Source organism: Delphinus delphis, chromosome 17 (genome assembly GCF_949987515.2).
Source record: "Delphinus delphis chromosome 17, mDelDel1.2, whole genome shotgun sequence".
NCBI classification, from domain to species: Eukaryota; Metazoa; Chordata; class Mammalia; order Artiodactyla; family Delphinidae; genus Delphinus; species Delphinus delphis.
The window spans coordinates 68,169,329-68,184,953 of record NC_082699.1 but is presented as its reverse complement, the minus strand read 5'-3'; the positions used below and the strand labels follow the sequence as shown (position 1 = coordinate 68,184,953).

General features: G+C 49.4%; 1 protein-coding gene and 1 pseudogene across 3 annotated transcripts; both read right to left on the bottom strand.

Annotated features, from left to right (window-relative positions):
• Positions 1-5,302: 5,302 nt before the first annotated feature.
• MYC (MYC proto-oncogene, bHLH transcription factor) lies at positions 5,303-10,440 on the bottom strand. Of its 3 annotated transcripts, none has more exons than XM_059995191.1 (3): positions 10,026-10,440; positions 7,564-8,332; positions 5,303-6,347 (listed from the first exon to the last, which is right to left on the bottom strand). In XM_059995191.1, exons 2-3 carry the CDS (start codon positions 8,318-8,320, stop codon positions 5,785-5,787), a joined length of 1,320 nt encoding a protein of 439 aa, XP_059851174.1. In that variant the 5' UTR covers positions 8,321-8,332; positions 10,026-10,440; the 3' UTR covers positions 5,303-5,784. The 3 variants fall into 3 exon arrangements, with proteins under 3 accessions (XP_059851174.1, XP_059851175.1, XP_059851176.1); XM_059995192.1 differs by having other exon boundaries at positions 7,564-8,329; XM_059995193.1 differs by lacking the exon at positions 10,026-10,440 and adding an exon at positions 8,918-8,978.
• LOC132440349 (uncharacterized) lies at positions 9,997-10,948 on the bottom strand (annotated as a pseudogene).
• Positions 10,949-15,625: the final 4,677 nt, after the last annotated feature.

The window sequence follows — 15,625 nt, the reverse complement described above, 5'->3', positions numbered from 1 at the left end:
AGAGCACAGGGCTCTGGGAGCCTAGAGGAAGAGACTCGGCCTTGACTTTAACATTGCGACTGGGAAGAGCCACTCTCTGTAGGAGTGGCCATGTTCAAGAAGGCATCCCCCTCTCACCGAGTCCACTTATATTCCCCTTTAGATTTCCAGGCAACGTGCTTGGCACCAGGCAAAGATGGAAGCTGCCCTTGAGATACTTACATTTAGCTCCATCATTCCTTTTCTCCTGTATCTTCACTTCTCCCCCTCTCAACTTCATCCCACCAGGCTACAAACTAATGATCTCTTTATCTTCAATAAGATAAAATCGAGATTCCATCAAGCAAATCCAACCAAATACAAACCCTTGTCTTCATTTGATAAATCCATCTCTTTCCTTATCTTGAGAGCGAGCTTCTTGAAAAGGTTGTTGAGAATCTGTTTCTACTTTGCCTCCTACTCATTTTTAATGCCCACAACACCATGCAAAAGGCCCTTCCTTCAGCCATTCACCAAGACATTGTTGAGTCGCTGTTCAATGCCAGGCATTTATGTTGGCACTGAGTGAAGATTCATTGGTGAACAGGACTGATGTGATTCCATTCCTCAAGGCAAGACGAACGATTTCTATACAGAGTGGGGAGTGTTTGGGTAGTCAGTTGTGGTTTCCTAGGGAACCTTGTCTAGTGGTCAGAGAATCCTAGGAGGTGAGCCATGAAGGATGAATAAGAGCATGCCAGGCTTGTGGGTGTTGTGTTGGTGGATGGGTGGATGATGGGTCAACAGTGTTTTGAGCAGAAGGGACAAAGCATCTGATTGGGAAACCAGAGAGATGGAATCTTTGAGTCAGTGGAAGCCAGTGTGTGGAGGACTTGGAGGTATAGGACAGCTTTGGACATCATCTGGTGGGTAGCAGGAACCCTCTGAAGGGATTTAAGCAAGGGAGGGGCATAATCACATTTGCGATTTAGAGAGATCTTGGGGGTGGCAATGATGGAGAAGCCGGGGAGTTGTTCTCAACTTTTTCAAGCCCTAGAGCAGCTTGTTAAAACACAGTTTCCTGGGGCCCATCTCCTGAGATTCTAATTCAGGGACAATGTGTTTGCATTTGCAACAAATTCACAGGTCACGTCGGTGTTGATGGTCCAGGAATCACACTTTGGAAACTCCTGGAGAAGGTATTACAGGAGGGCAGGGTACTGGGAGAATGGTTAGGCAGATGTTTCAAGTGATGGATTGAATGGAAGGAAAGAAGGAGAGGAAGGATCTTGGGTGGATGGGCTGCTGTCCACTGGGGAGGAGGTGTGGTCAAGAAGACGCTTCCATATTGCCAAGTCCAGTGGACCATTCTCTGCACATCCTGCTGCCCCTCTTGCTGCCTCTGATACTTTTGATAGAAGAGCTTCTTCCTAGAGTTGTCTCCCTCCTAAAAGAAGAAAAAAACTGTCTTCTCCTTTGTTCCTCTTTCAGCATTTCCTGAGTTCTTTCCTTGACTTCATTTTCCCTGGGCGGTGTGGGGTGGTCTTCAGCAGCTCCCAGAGCTTTAACCCCTTCCTCCTACATAGTACACTCAAAAAGTGTTTGTAAAATAACTTAGCGTCTAATTGCCTTCATTTCCTTTGTTCTCCAGTAATCCATAGGTGACTCAGGGCTAGGACCTTATCTATCTCATTTATCTTAGCATCTCTTCACACCCCCAGCACGCTGTGGGCACACAGTAGGTGCTCAATAAATATTTATGAACGAACGAATAATTCCTGCTCTCACCATTTTGCCCACTCTGTGTATGCAGGCAAATTACTTAATCTCTCAAAGTTTTCAATCCCCTTATATGTAAATTGGGGATTAGGAATTGAATTTACCATCTAAGAGTTGCTCTGGGGATGAAATTAGATGCCTGTAAAGTATTTAGCACCTAGTAAAGACTGACTACTATTGTTGTTTGGTTTTTATGGTTGACGCTTGTGTGACTTTGGGAGAACTATTGAACTTGTCTAAACTTCATCAGTGTCGTCACATTCAGAAATTGCTCTCTCGCTGGGCTGCTGGGAGAGTCCAGTGAGAAGGAGGGTCTGGCAGGTAGGAGGTGTATAAACAAGGTTAATTCTCTCTCCCTGAGCTCTCCCATTCCCTGCGCCTAGAGACCCCTGACTGCACTGGCCTCTTTTATCCCTAGATGGGCTGATGGGGTGACAGGGGAAGAAAGTGTTGGGGACTGTGGCTGAGCTGCTCCTAGGCATTGTGTAAAAACAAAGCACATTCCTTTTAACCTCAGAAGATCTACAACCCGTTAACACTTCCCCTCAACTGTGTCTTCCTAAAGAGCTTAGTGTAGACTAATATTGAAAGAAATAAAATTTAAAACAAAATGAGAAATCAACTCAGAGTCATTGTAAATCACCTCAAACCAGTTTGGCAAAGTGAACATTCTTGGGTGTTTCTTCTACATTTGGAATTAGTCTCTAGAGTGATAAAAATAAAAACAAAAATAAACAAATGGAATTAGTCTAGATTCTCCACCAAAGGATCTAGACTAGAGAAAGGTTATTGCTACAGCTTTCGTGGTGGGTGGTAGAGTCTTTTTAGTCTTTTTTTTTTTTTTTTTTTTTAAACAGGTCCCTGTTCTTATTCTATTGGCTTGTGTCTACACTCCTTCTCCTTTGAAATAGGTGTGTAATGGTCTATAACCTTAAAAGAGGAAACTTGTAAAGCTCCTAGTGCATTTATAGATAGTGTCAGGGGACACCCTTCAGCCTCTTTTAACCTAAGGGTATGCATTGCCGGGAAGAAATGTTTCAGAGGCCCTTAGCGTGTATACTAACAAATTCTCATCAGCTATTGCAATCAAGCTGCAGAAAACCCCCTAACACAATTATTTTGTCATCTTTACCAAGCTTTGTCTTAAAGACCAGCAGAGAACTCTACTTACACATCCTAGCTGTGAGTAACCTACTTATGAAGCTGGGGTTGTGAGAACTTTGATCATTTAAACATTTGATTGATTGTTTTTATAATGTGGATCTCCTTTGTTGCTTCCAAATGGCATCATAAAGTAACACTTCCTTCCTCTTTATACATTCCATCCCTAAACAAAACCACTCCGGGAATCCCCTGGGGAAGGCATTAATTCCTGGACAGTCTCCTGGGTAAAACGCATAGTTAATATTAACTTATTCCTTCTTGTATATTCCTGACCAAATCATAAGCTCCGCCCCTCCATCTCCAATTCTTGATCATTGTTATCTACAAAATAGATTACACAATGGCATAAACCCCGGGGACTCTCTGGATTGGCTATGAGGGCCAATTTGTGTTGAGGTCAAGGTCAGCCTGATTTTCTGGAAAGAAGTTGGCATCTATTCTGTTTTCAGAACATTCCCTGGCTTCCTAAAGCTAAAAAAGGGCCTGATAGGTAGTTGGCGTGGTTCCCTTTCATCTCCACAGCCAAGCTCTGCATCCCGAAAGTTGTTTCCTGATAATTTGGAACGGGGAGTTGTTTTCCTAATGAGGAACACTCTCTCCTATTCCTCAGGCTTGCCCGGACTGCGTGATTCAAACTAACACCTTCCCTGTTCCCAGGTGAGTCACTCCAGGGCTGTACTCCAGCCACAAAGCGGCAGAGTGAATCGTTTAAGATGGCCCCCACTTCTGAAACACTTTGAGCTACTCAACTTCTGTGGATTGTATCCCCCTTTGAATTCAGGGTGTAGGGTGTGACAGCTTGAAGCTATTAGGGTAGGATTTAGGGTCCAGAATAAAGGATCAAGAAAAAGACATTAAGGACTTGAATAAGTTATTCTAGGGGTCAAAGCCAAAGACAGTAATTATTTATTGATTTATGGGTCATGGTGGATTTAAATCTCCAAGTGAGTACAGGGATCTCAAGATCTACTCCGATGCTGAGACAATGAGATAATTAGAACAGCGATAGTAACTTCCATTTGCCTATGTAGTCAGTGTTCTAGTTTCTGGTTTGGACCGTGGGGTTTTCAAAGGCTTAAGATCAATAATAACAACATTCAAAAATGCCTTTTCATGTTCTAGTGATGAGCATGTGTCATGCATGTCCCCGTGTGAAAGAGGTTGGAAGAAGGGGAGTTTGTTGTTTCCAAAATAATGACTCACATGACAAAGAGTAACTATGTTTTATTTTATGATCTGAACAGTAGCATTTCCATATTGGCCACTTCCCAGGAGCAACCGGTGAATCTCATTTAACAAATGGCTAAGGTAGGAGTGGATGAGCCGTGGGTTTCTCATTGTGAAAGGAATAATTAAGCAATGGACAACAAAATAAAAACAAAAACAAAACAAAACGGAAAAAGAGGAACCGAGTCCCAGCAGCCCTAAATGCTGAAACTTAAGTCACGTATTCCACTTGATGGGTGACTCCCGTCCTCGTGACTGGCCAGTTGATTGCTACTGGCTTGTCTGAGAGGTGGTCTAGCACAGGTCAAGCCTGGGTTGGAATCCTTGCTCTACCCTTCATTATCAGTGGACCTTGGGCACATGGATAAGCCTTGTTGTGCCTCAGTTTCCCTATTATGGGAAATCGACAGTACCTCCTTCATATGGTTGCTGGGGAGTTAGCATAAGGAAAATGCATAGAAAAATGCCTGGCACTTAAACAGTTACCCCTTGGATCGGTCCATCAGGCCCCAAACCCAAAGCATTCTTGTACTGCAGACACAGGGTGAGCTAAAGCATGATAGCCAAGTGGTAAGTGTTTTTCAACAAACATGGGACCTGGATTCAGCCTTTTACTGTGTGGCTGAGGAGAAGTTATATAACCACTCTGAGCTTCTATATTCCCTTGTTTGTAAAATAGGGTTAATAACTTGCCTCCCAGAGCACCTGGTAGGAGCAGGCAAGCAGAAAAGTTGGTCCCGGCTCTTCCCCCATCAACTGTTTCAATGGGCAGGACCCCTGGCCTGCAATGGAGCTGGGGAATGGCATGGAAACTCCAGTTTTTCCTTCACGTTCCTCCCAAACCCCAGTCCTCACCCCCCTTTGTGTTCTTAACTGTTATCTTTAACCCTTTTGCCTACCTCTAACCCTCACCAGCTTACTGCCCTTTCATTCTTTGAAGTATCAACTCTAGCCCTTATCACAAATCTCCAGGAAGCATCTTATAACCCTGAGAATTTAAAGACCTTAAGGCCCCAGACCCATTAGAACAAAGGAAAGCCCTCACCCTTTCTTAAATAACTTCTCTTCCCATCTTCTAAAGCTCACTCCCTTAAGGGCCAAATTCTGTTAATTTGTCATTGATGAAAAGAGAATGAGGAAAAAAAAAAAAAGAAAAGAAAAGAAACAAAACACTCACAACTGAAGATCTGGCTCAATTATATATTTGCCAGGCATTTTATTTTTTTCTAAAAACAATAGAAAAAAATCAACTTTAAAAAGGAAAATGTACTTAAATAAAAAAATTATGGTATAACTGCTATAAAGGTTTTATTAAAGTTATTTACATTTAATGGCTATATTTACAAAGGAAAATTGGATAAAGTTCAGGATTTCGTAAAAACAATTCTTAAATACAAATCTGTTAAAGGAAAAAAAAAAAGATGGTAAGCATAAAAAAAGTTCTTTTATGCCCAAAGTCCCATTTGAGGCAGTTTATATTATGGCTAAACCTTTCAGTCTTAAGATCCAGCCAAGGTTGTGAGGTTGGTCATGCATATGCAGAAAGTTCATACGTCGGGAGTTCCGTCAGAAGGAATCTTCTTCCTCACTTTCCCTTAGTAACAAATGAGAATTTCATGAGGGATTCATTCCAGTTCCTCCCTCCAATCGGTCAATTTATGCGCAAGAGTTCCGTAGCTGTTCAAGTTTGAGTTTCAACTGTTCTCGCCTCTTCCGCCACTCGTCTTTTTCTGAAATGAGCTTTTGCTCCTCTGCTTGGACGGACAGGATGTATGTTGTGGCTTTTTTAAGGATAACTACCTTGGGGGCCTTTTCATTGTTTTCTAACTCCGGGATCTGGTCACGAAGGGCAAAAAAGCTGCGTTTCAGCTCGTTTCTCCTCTGGCGTTCCAAGACGTTGTGTGTCCGCCTCTTGTCATTCTCCTCGGTGTCCGAAGACCTGGGGCTGGCACATTTGCGATTGTTGCTGATCTGTTTCAGGACCCTGCCACTGTCCAACTTAGCCCTCTTGGCGGCGGGACAGTCCTTCCTAGTGGAGGGGGGCGCTGCATAATTGTGCTGATGGGTGGACACGTGGCACCTCTTAAGGACCAACGGGCTGTGAGGAGGTTTGCTGTGGCCTCCGGCAGAGGGTGACCCCGATTCTGACCTTTTGGCAGGGGGCTGCCTCTTTTCCACAGAAACAACATCAATTTCTTCATCATCCTCTTGTTCTTCCTCTGTAAGAAAAGAAAAAGCAATCGCCCAGTTAGCCACGGTTTCCTTAAAGCAATCAATGACCAGATTAAATCAATACTGTGCACAAATACGAGGCATAATTAGGTAAGAAAGGACCCGGAGGACTTCCCTGGCAGTCCAGGGGTTGAGACTCCATGCTTCCAATGCAGGGGGTGCAGGTTCCATCCCTGGTTTGGGAACTGAGATTCACACACTGTGTGGCACGGCCAGAAAAAAAAAAAAAAGGACCCTGGCACAAAGTTATCCCCAGAGAACTAGCCAATCGTCTCTGCTCTTCTTCTCATGAAGAGACAGTCTCAGGGAGGAAAATGACAGCTGGGTTTATGGCACAGACAAGAAAATTACAATTTACCAGGATACAACATTGATGCAAATTCTTACCTAAGACTTAATGAGGTGCTGGACACACCCAAACAAAGCACATTCCCAAGCACCTCCTCTTTGCAAGGGACTTTACCAAGAACCCTTCAGGTGTTGCAAATGATAGCTGCAAATCTTTGGTATGACTTTAGCAATCCCTATTTTACTGGAAGTGGAAAAAAAAAAAAAAGGTCTTGCAGCTTTGCCAAAAGTCCTAGGGGGTGGGGGATGGAAAAAAGGAGTACAGTTTTGGAAAGGACTTGATTTTAAGTGTTCAAAAGAGGCCGAAAAGATCCCAATTCCTCAGTCCATACATTTTTAAGGCACTTTCACTGGCTTATAGCACTCAGGTGGGTGGCTGCCCAGTTTCTGTCCACTGCCCCTCTTCATTTTTGTTGATCTGTAGTCCATTAAATTCCAACAGCTTCTCAGAAGTTAAGGGAGGTAATTCATTCACTCTCGAAGAGATCAATCCTCTCTTAACCTCATCACGATCCCCCCACCCCCCAGGGCAATTAAAATGCTTAAGAGGGGTAAGAGGGAGCGGATAGAGTTGCTAGATAAGCTAGAAGATTTAAAAACCCAAATGAAATTCCTAAGGGGAGGGAGGGAAGAGGAGGGGGCTGGCTACTAGGGCGATCTTAGGGGAAGGGATGGGAGGCACACTAAAGCCCAGTGTTTCAGGGATGATGAGCTCCCAGACCCTTCCAGGCCTGCCATTTCTTTTCCAAATATAAGAAAAGAGAAAAAGCAGGGTTAACTGAAGTGGTCGCCAGTGAGAATAGGAAAGACAGCCAGCCACCCCCTCTGACCTGGGCCTGGAGGGTCCCAGCTTACCAGAGTCGCTGCTGGTGGTGGGTGGTGTCTCCTCGTGGAGTGCCAGGGGCTCGGGACTGGCCCGCGGGGAGGACGCGGCGGAGGACAGCAGAGAGTCCGAAGACGGCGAGAAGGCGGCGGAGTCGGGGGAGGCGCAGGGCTTGGGCGAGCTGCTGTCGTTGAGCGGGTAGGGGAAGACCACCGAGGGGTCGATGCACTCGGAGGCGGCGGCGCTCAGGTCCTGCAGGTACAAGCTGGAGGTGGAGCAGCCGCTGTGCCCGCGGGCGGGGCTCGGACTGCCGCTGTCTTTGCGCGCAGCCTGGTAAGAGGCCAGCTTCTCCGAGACGAGCTTGGCGGCGGCCGAGAAGCCGCTCCACATACAGTCCTGGATGATGATGTTTTTGATGAAGGTCTCGTCGTCGGGGTCGCAGATGAAGCTCTGGTTCACCATGTCTCCTCCCAGCAGCTCGGTCACCATCTCCAGCTGGTCCGCTGAGGAGAAGCTGCCGCCGCCGCCGTCGTCGTCTCCCCTGGGGGAGAAGGACGCGACCGTGACGTACGAGGGCGAGCAGAGCCCGGAGCGGCGGCTCGGGGACAGGGGCGGGGTGGGCAGCAGCTCGAATTTCTTCCAGATATCCTCGCTGGGCGCAGGCGGCTGCAGCTCGCTCTGCTGCTGCTGCTGGTAGAAGTTCTCCTCCTCGTCGCAGTAGAAATAAGGCTGCACCGAGTCGTAGTCGAGGTCATAGTTCCTGTTGGCGAAGCTGACGTTGAGGGGCATCGCGGCAGCCTGCTGGAGGGGGCACACAAAGGCGGGGGCAAGTCTTCAGTTAAGGGGGTCTTGGTTGGTGCCGAAATCCCGCGCAGCGCGCCGCGCGCGCCACAATCCAGAACCACTCCCCTTCCAGCGCTGTTCCCAAATGGGGCCGGCGGGGGGGTGCAAAACAAAACAAAACAAAAAGGCACCCTTTTACCCTTTCTGGGTGACCCTCTACTATCTCAGACACACACTTGGCGAAGCAGCTCCGTAGCGCCCGCGCAGCTTCCGTCCCCCGGGAGCCCGGAGCGCCAAGTCCGGGAGTCGGCCCGGCGACCGCCGAGCAATCGAAATCGGCTTTGGCCTCCTTAACAGGCCGGGGGAGGCGGCGCGGGGTCGGGGGGGGGAGGAATACGATCTGCCAAACGCTGAGGCGCAAAGTTTTGCGCCACCTGAAGGAGGCTGCGAGAGGCGCCACGGCGGGAGCGGCTGCGCGCGGCCCCCTCCCGCGCCGGGGCCCCTCGCGCCGCACCCGTTCCCACTCGCGCCCTTGCCGCGCTCCTTCCCCCGCCGGCGCCACCGCCCCTCCCAGCCTCCCTTCTCCGCCTCCTGCATCCCTACCCCCAGCGCGCCCCCCTTCCTTCCTCTGCCGGCTTTTCTTCTTTTCCCTCGCGGGCTGGAGTGGCAAGCTCAGCTTCGAGCCTTAACCGCCCCCCCCGCCCCGCCCCGCCAATACATAAAAGGGGAGTGTTAAATAATAACAGGGACACCTCCCTTCAACACCCAATACGGCGCCGCAACTGCGCCAGAGACCCTGCTACGATTCCGCGCCCAGAGCCAGGCGTCTTCCCCTCACCCGCCGAGGGTAGCAGCTGTTCTGGAAAAGCCCCGAGCCCCGCTCCTTGCCGTCCTCCGCATCTCCGGGGCGCAGGGACACCCGCGCGGGGACACCAGAGGCGGCCTGGGAGCCAAGGCTGGGTGCAGAGATTTGTCCTCGTTTCCCCCCGAGTCAGTAATTCCAGGAGAATCGGACACATCTTTGCCCCAGCCTCCTTCACCCCCTCCCCGCGCCTCGCCAACACCAAATCCTAACCTCTCTGTAGACCAAGATCTTTAATTTTATTATCCTTTTTAAAAGCCAAATGCCAACTTCTAAAAGGAGCCGGGGGCGAATTGGAAACGCCGCGGGGATCGGCGGGCGGGACAAGCCGCAGTGTGTCTGTCTCCGGCTGTCAAAAATGCGGTAAGCCGAAATTTAAATGCCCTTTCCGAGACGGGGAAAAGTCAGAGGCTGCGGAGCTCTCTCGCTCACACACGGCAATATGTAATTCTTACTCCAAGGAGCTCAGGATGTAAAGGGTTTTCTGCCACCGAGAAGCATACCCTTCTCTTCTCCTCCCCAAAGGCCAAACGCAATTAATGCAATAAAGGAAGAATGTCCAACCGGCCGGGGTCAGCGTCCATCTACATAAGCAAAAACCTCTCAAGGCTACTTTCAAAAACGTACCCTGTTTTCCCTCTGCCTTCCCCTCTCCCATCTTGACAAGTCACTGTACCCCGACCCAGTTCTGGTTCGTCTTCACTCCACCCCGACCAACCACAACTACTCTGAGAAAAGTGTCAATAGCGCTGGAATGGGAGAAAAGACACCGATCCGGGCATTCGACTCATCGCGGCATTACTGCGGTAGCAAAAATAAATTAAAAGGCCAATAGGTCCGGGTGCTCACCGGGTTTTCCACTCTCCGAAGGAAATCCAGCGTCCAAAAAGCGGCGAGGAGCGCCTTTCAGAGGCGCGGGTCGTGGGCAGTGGCGGGGAAAAGTGACTCCCCCAATAGGCAGAAGAGCCTCTCCGTGTCCGGAGAGTCGTGTTGTCGCTCGGGTGCTGTAAGTTCCAGCGGGCAGTGGGCAAAGTTTCGCGGATGCGGCGCGGGTGGCGGGCCGCTGGCAGGGGTCGGCGGGAAGGGTGGGGTGGGGGCGGCCGGGCCCGAGGCGCAGAAGCCCCCCTTTCACTCCGGATCTCCCTTCCCCGGGCGCCCGGAGCGCGACTCCGCTCGCTCGGCTGCCTCTGCTCTTCCACCCTCGAGGGCCCGCCCGCTCGCTCCCTCTGCCTCTCGCTGGAATTACTACAGCGAGTCAGATAAAGCCCAGAAAACCGGCTTTTATACTGCTAAGGCACGGCCCCTCCCCTCTGTTCTCTTTTTCCCGCCAAGCCTCTGAATAGCCCTGCCCTTCCAGAGGCAGTTGGGGAGCCAGGCGGCGGCCGGGGCGCGGCGGCAGCAGGGGTAGCCGCGAGTTGCACAGCCCGGGGGTCCTTGGCCGCGCAGACCCTCGCCTATAAAAGGCCGGTGGGCGGGGATTCACAGGAGAGGATCTTTTTTCTTTCTCCCCCGCCCTCAGCTTTGGGAACCCGGGAGGGGCGCTGGTGGGGAGGGAGGGCCGGAGGGGAGGAGACTCAGCCCTTTGAGCCTGGCACTCCAGTGCGCCGAGCTCTCGGATGTAAACACAGTTAACAGCGCCGCATGAATTAACTGCGCGCGCCTACCATTTTCTTTTGCTCCCGCTCAAACCTTCTCTCTTTCTCTGCTGCTGGCTCCTCTGGGGCAGCGCTCTGTTTGGCAAACAGCATACTTGTCCTCTGTGCTTCAATCATCGCGGGCAGAACAGCTGAACTCTTTGCGCTGAGCATACACCGTGTACCCACGGCCACGCCACGCACGTCCCGGGCGGACGGGCGCCTCCCTAAGGCCGGGAAAAGGGTAGCATTTGGAAAATAAGTCCTACGAAGAGAGGAGGAAGGAAGGGGGTATTGACTGGCGCGCGCTCTGAGTGTGTGGGGCATTGAATGTCGATGGGGATAAACGATCAGAGGTATAGGGAGGAAAATGATGCCTGGAATTATTAAAATAATTCAGCAACGCACTGCCACGTATACTTGGAGGACGCGTTATGAATAAACACCCACTGTATTTGTTGGGGGGTGTTATGCATTCTGTGTGTGTGCAGCTATCTCAGCTGGGTACCTTCCACCCAGAATGAATACCCCAAATCGCCGCCAAAGCCGCAGACGACCCCCCATCCCCAACCCCGGCCCCGCCCGCGCAGACCTACATGGATCTCCGCGTGAGCCCGCTTTCCCGCCCCCCACCCCAGTACGCGCTAATCCTTGAGATCCTTCTGTGGGTTCCGGAGCTGGAGTAAGGCAGGAGCGCGCCTGCGGGTGCGCGCCGCGGGGGCCCCTCCCCCGCCCGCTCTCGGCCGGTCTGCACCCCCAGTCCCCCGCCCGCGCCTCTCACTCTGAGTTCCCAATTCTGCAGCCGGGTTTCAGAAAAGAGACGAATCCTCTTTGCGCCCCGTGGTGTCGGTTTGCACCACTCTGGGGCTCCCAGGTTTGGGGGAAATCAAAGGCGCTAGACGGAAGGATACTGACTGGGGAGGGGGTGGGCGCGAGCCGTGGGACCAGACTCCCCAGAAGAGGGAAGGAGGCGAGCTGGTGGATCCACCCTGGGGAGTCAGCAGAGTCCCTGGTGAAGAAAACCGTTAACTCTTTCCTCCTCGGACAAATCGAACGTTGACTTCCTTTCTGGGTCTGCTTTCCTCTTTATTATTGGACAAAACCCAAAAAAAAACCAAAACAAACCCCAACATCGATTCTGATCTAAGGAGAGGGGCCAAGTATTACTTCCGTGTCTTTTTTTCTGGAGGGGTGGTGTCTTGCGCCAATTAAAAAAGCCAATTAAAAATTGGCCGAATTTCAGGCATTGATTTCCTAGTTCACTGACTATAAATTTGTTTCCGAATACCATAGTGAAGTGCGTATGCCTAATCCACGTACGTCTATGTACATTTCACGTACACGTCGACCTAGAATTTTGCCCAACACGGCACATGACTTGCTCGCTCCCTCAGTGAATCTATATTTCGTATACAATACATATTCCCTCGGGATTTGCTATTCTGCATTACACTAAGGCCTTAAAAACAGAGGCAATCTTCCCCAGCCCTGGCCCCTCACCCAGAGGCATTTTAAGTAAACTTTTCCACGCCCCTCCCCCCTCATTCCAAAAGAGAACAAAATTCGGGGCAGGGAGGGGCTCGCGTATAACATGCTTGTGCTCGAGATAGATTATTACCCGTTGAGTTTGCTGCTCGGCGTTCAATTGTTAAATGAGTAGTGACTTCCTCCAAATCAGGTACACGGCACAATTCAGTTTTAAGGATTGCAGATTACTCCAACCTCCAAGCCTTCGCCGCAAACGCGGGGAGTGACCAATCCCTGGTCGGGGCTTTGCTGCAAAGCGTCCTTCCCTGCCCCCTCCCAGGGCTGCACTCGAGCCCGGGGTTTGCGAAAGTAAAGTAAGTGTGCCCTCTACCGGCAGCCTCGAACGCTGCGTCCGGATGCCGCCTGAGGGCGTGCGGGTCGGGAGGGGGCAGGGGCGGCCGGAGTGCAGGGTACCCAGCGGGGCGAAGGATGGGGCGGTTCCTTAAAATGAGTTTCCAGCCACCTTCTTCAGATTCCTTCAGGCCGACTGCGGAGAGGCGGAAGAAGAGGAATCGCTGGAGAGAAAAGTGGTTCAGAGGCGGCTCTTCAACCGCATAAGTGGTGGTGAAAATGGATCCATCACTACTTATGGGCAATGAGCATCACCCTATAGAGAAATGATGCTATCTATGGGCAACGCGAAATGATTAACAAGTACACACACGAAAAAACTTTCCAGCAAAACTCTAAGGCAGCAAAACACATTTTAGTCTACACATCTTAGAAAGCCATCATCTTCTAACGACCACGTTTTAGAGAAAGACACTAGATTTATTATTTTTTTAAATGAAAAAAAAAGGTGAATAGCCAGATCTTTTCATAATGATGGGGGGGGGGGGTTGAGATTCCATTGAAACAAAGTGTAAAGGACCTTTTATTTATTTATTTTTTTTTTGCCGTACGCGGGGCTCTCACTGTTGTGGCCTCTCCCTTTGCGGAGCACAGGCTCCGGACGCGCAGGCTCAGCAGCCATGGCTCATGGGCCCAGCCGCTCCGCAGCATGTGGGATCCTTCCGAACCGGGGCACGAACCCGGGTCCCCTGCATCGGCAGGCGGACTCTCAACCACTGCGCCACCAGGGAAGCCCCAGCCTGGAGTTATTTTGTACTTCCAAGTAAGGTAGGAGCCATCCCATTTTACAGCCGAGGAAATGGAAAGTCACATCTCAGCAAGACTTGACTTAAGGGACTTCACTATCTTTCTTTTAGTAATTTTTAAGAACCATTTGACCTAGAAGAGACATTTGCTAGGTTGAGAAACGGCAGGGTAAATAGAAACTAATAATATCATTCGAGATTACCAAAGGGATGTATGTTATTGTAAAAGAAACATTATAAGTAGAAAAAGGAATAAAAAAAGGGAAAGAGTTTCTGAACCTGATCACCTGAAGACAGCTGATGAAGTTTGTCTTTTAAGAAAACTTTTTATGGGACAACCTCAGTCTTTCTATCGCTCCCTTTTGGAAGTCAGTAGAAAGTGTCTATTAAGTGAATATTCCTGGTTTGCTGGTCTAAGGAGATTCTAAGGCTGTGTCTCTCCTTTCTTTTTTGGGTGCTGCTGGGTTTCAAAGAAGAGGCAAGTCTGTTATCACCCACAGGGTTGGGACTCCAGGTAAACAGTCCAGTAAGATTGCCTCACAGAAGAGAACATTGTGTCACTACAGGGAACATATTTTCCTCCGGATGGTGTAACTAAGAGTCATTCATTCTCACAACTGCATATTCTCACAGTGACAGTCGTGTGTCACTTTCATACTTAGGAAAAATGAAGTACAGAAAGAATGAACAACTTGACCAGACTTTCTCCTTTCTTTGCAGACACACAATGGAGAGATTCAGAATGTGTGACTTGTATGACATAACATGTCTCCTCCCTGTACCCCACCCCTTCTTTGAATATCTCTTCTCCCACCCCTCAGAAAGTTTCCTGTGGGTCTTCCACAGATAAGAGTAGTGGAAAGAAACTGGACCCCCGTGATCAAAAAGCTAGCTCCAACCTGGAGATGAGACAGAAAGCCCCTCAAAGGTGGTTGGCATGTTATTTCAAGAACTCTTCAAGTCATTGAGGCCTGTCAAGGAAGGGGTGGGGGAAGAATGAGAAATACGTAGCTCCAGCAGAAAGATTATTTGGAAAGAAGGGCTGTTAGATTAAAATCCAAGCTAGCCAGGGAACGTTAGAGGAATAGAAAGTCTCACAAGCATTTTAATGCCGACCATGTGTCCCGATGAGAGGAGTACAGGAAAGCTCTCCAGCAGACAAGCAAATAAAAGCTGGCATCATTAATTCATAAGAATGGTATCAAAAACGGCAGCGAAGAAAATCTTTGTGTCTTTTTAAAAATGCATGTTTTTCAATGTTGCCCCACCTACTCTCGCTTCTAGCCTACTGCATACATTAAAGCAGCCAAGAAGGAAAAAAACTAGCAAGTATTTTTAACATAAAGCTCTAGACCCTGCATTTCCTGTGTCGCGTTGGGTACGTTCAGTTGCTTTCTTACCGACTGACCTTAGGTTCTGGTGGAGGGTCCTAGCTGGACTCAGTAAACTCTAGTCTCCTCTCTAGCTTGGCATTCTTCTTTTATTCCTGAGTGCTTCGCTGTAATCCTGCCTTACTTTGTAGCTGCTAGAGTAGACAAATGGTTCCTTTGTTTAGCCTCTTCAAAGGCTCGGTTTATTGTTCCGTAAGTGCCAAACCCAAGCAAATCTCAGAAGTTTCCACACTTTCGCTCACTTGGCCTGTCTTCGCTATGGTCCTTTTGGGCAGCATCTGTCTCCAGGATGGACCCTCACTGGGTTGGAGGTGGAGATGACTGAAAAGGAGACTCACAGGGGGAAACTTTTGCTTTTCGACTTGCGTCTGGAAGCCAGGGGGCTAGGAGCCTGTTCCTTTTACAGGCTTGTGGAGATCCCAAACCAAATCTCCTGGCTTTCTGAGAGTAGCTCACCCTTGGTTGCTCTTAGTTTTAAATTCTGTTCCCTCCGTAACTACTTTTAAATGGACTTTGTTACAGAAGGAAATTTCTGGAACGTACCTAGAGACCGTGGATCACCAAAGCCAATGGCCCTTTCCCATTTTCCTTTTTGACTTTGCTGCTGCCAGGGAAACTGATGGCTGTTGGAAATAATTGCTTCTTTTGTAAATCAGTGGTTCTCGACTGAAGGCAGTTTTGCCCCCAGGGGACATTTGAAAATGTCTGGAGACATTTGGGGTTGTTACAAAGGGGCGTTACTGCTGGCATACACTGGGTAGCAGCCAGGGATGCTGCTAAATTCCTACAGTGCCCAGGAC

Bases quoted from the DNA above. Each gene is read 5' to 3' on its own strand.
- MYC (XM_059995191.1), bottom strand. From the start codon at position 8,320: ATGCCCCTCAACGTCAGCTTCGCCAACAGGAACTATGACCTCGACTAC. The intron at 6,348-7,563 runs GTAAGCTGGGAC...CTTTTCTTACAG, and splicing joins CACCACCAGCAGCGACTCTG to AGGAAGAACAAGAGGATGAT.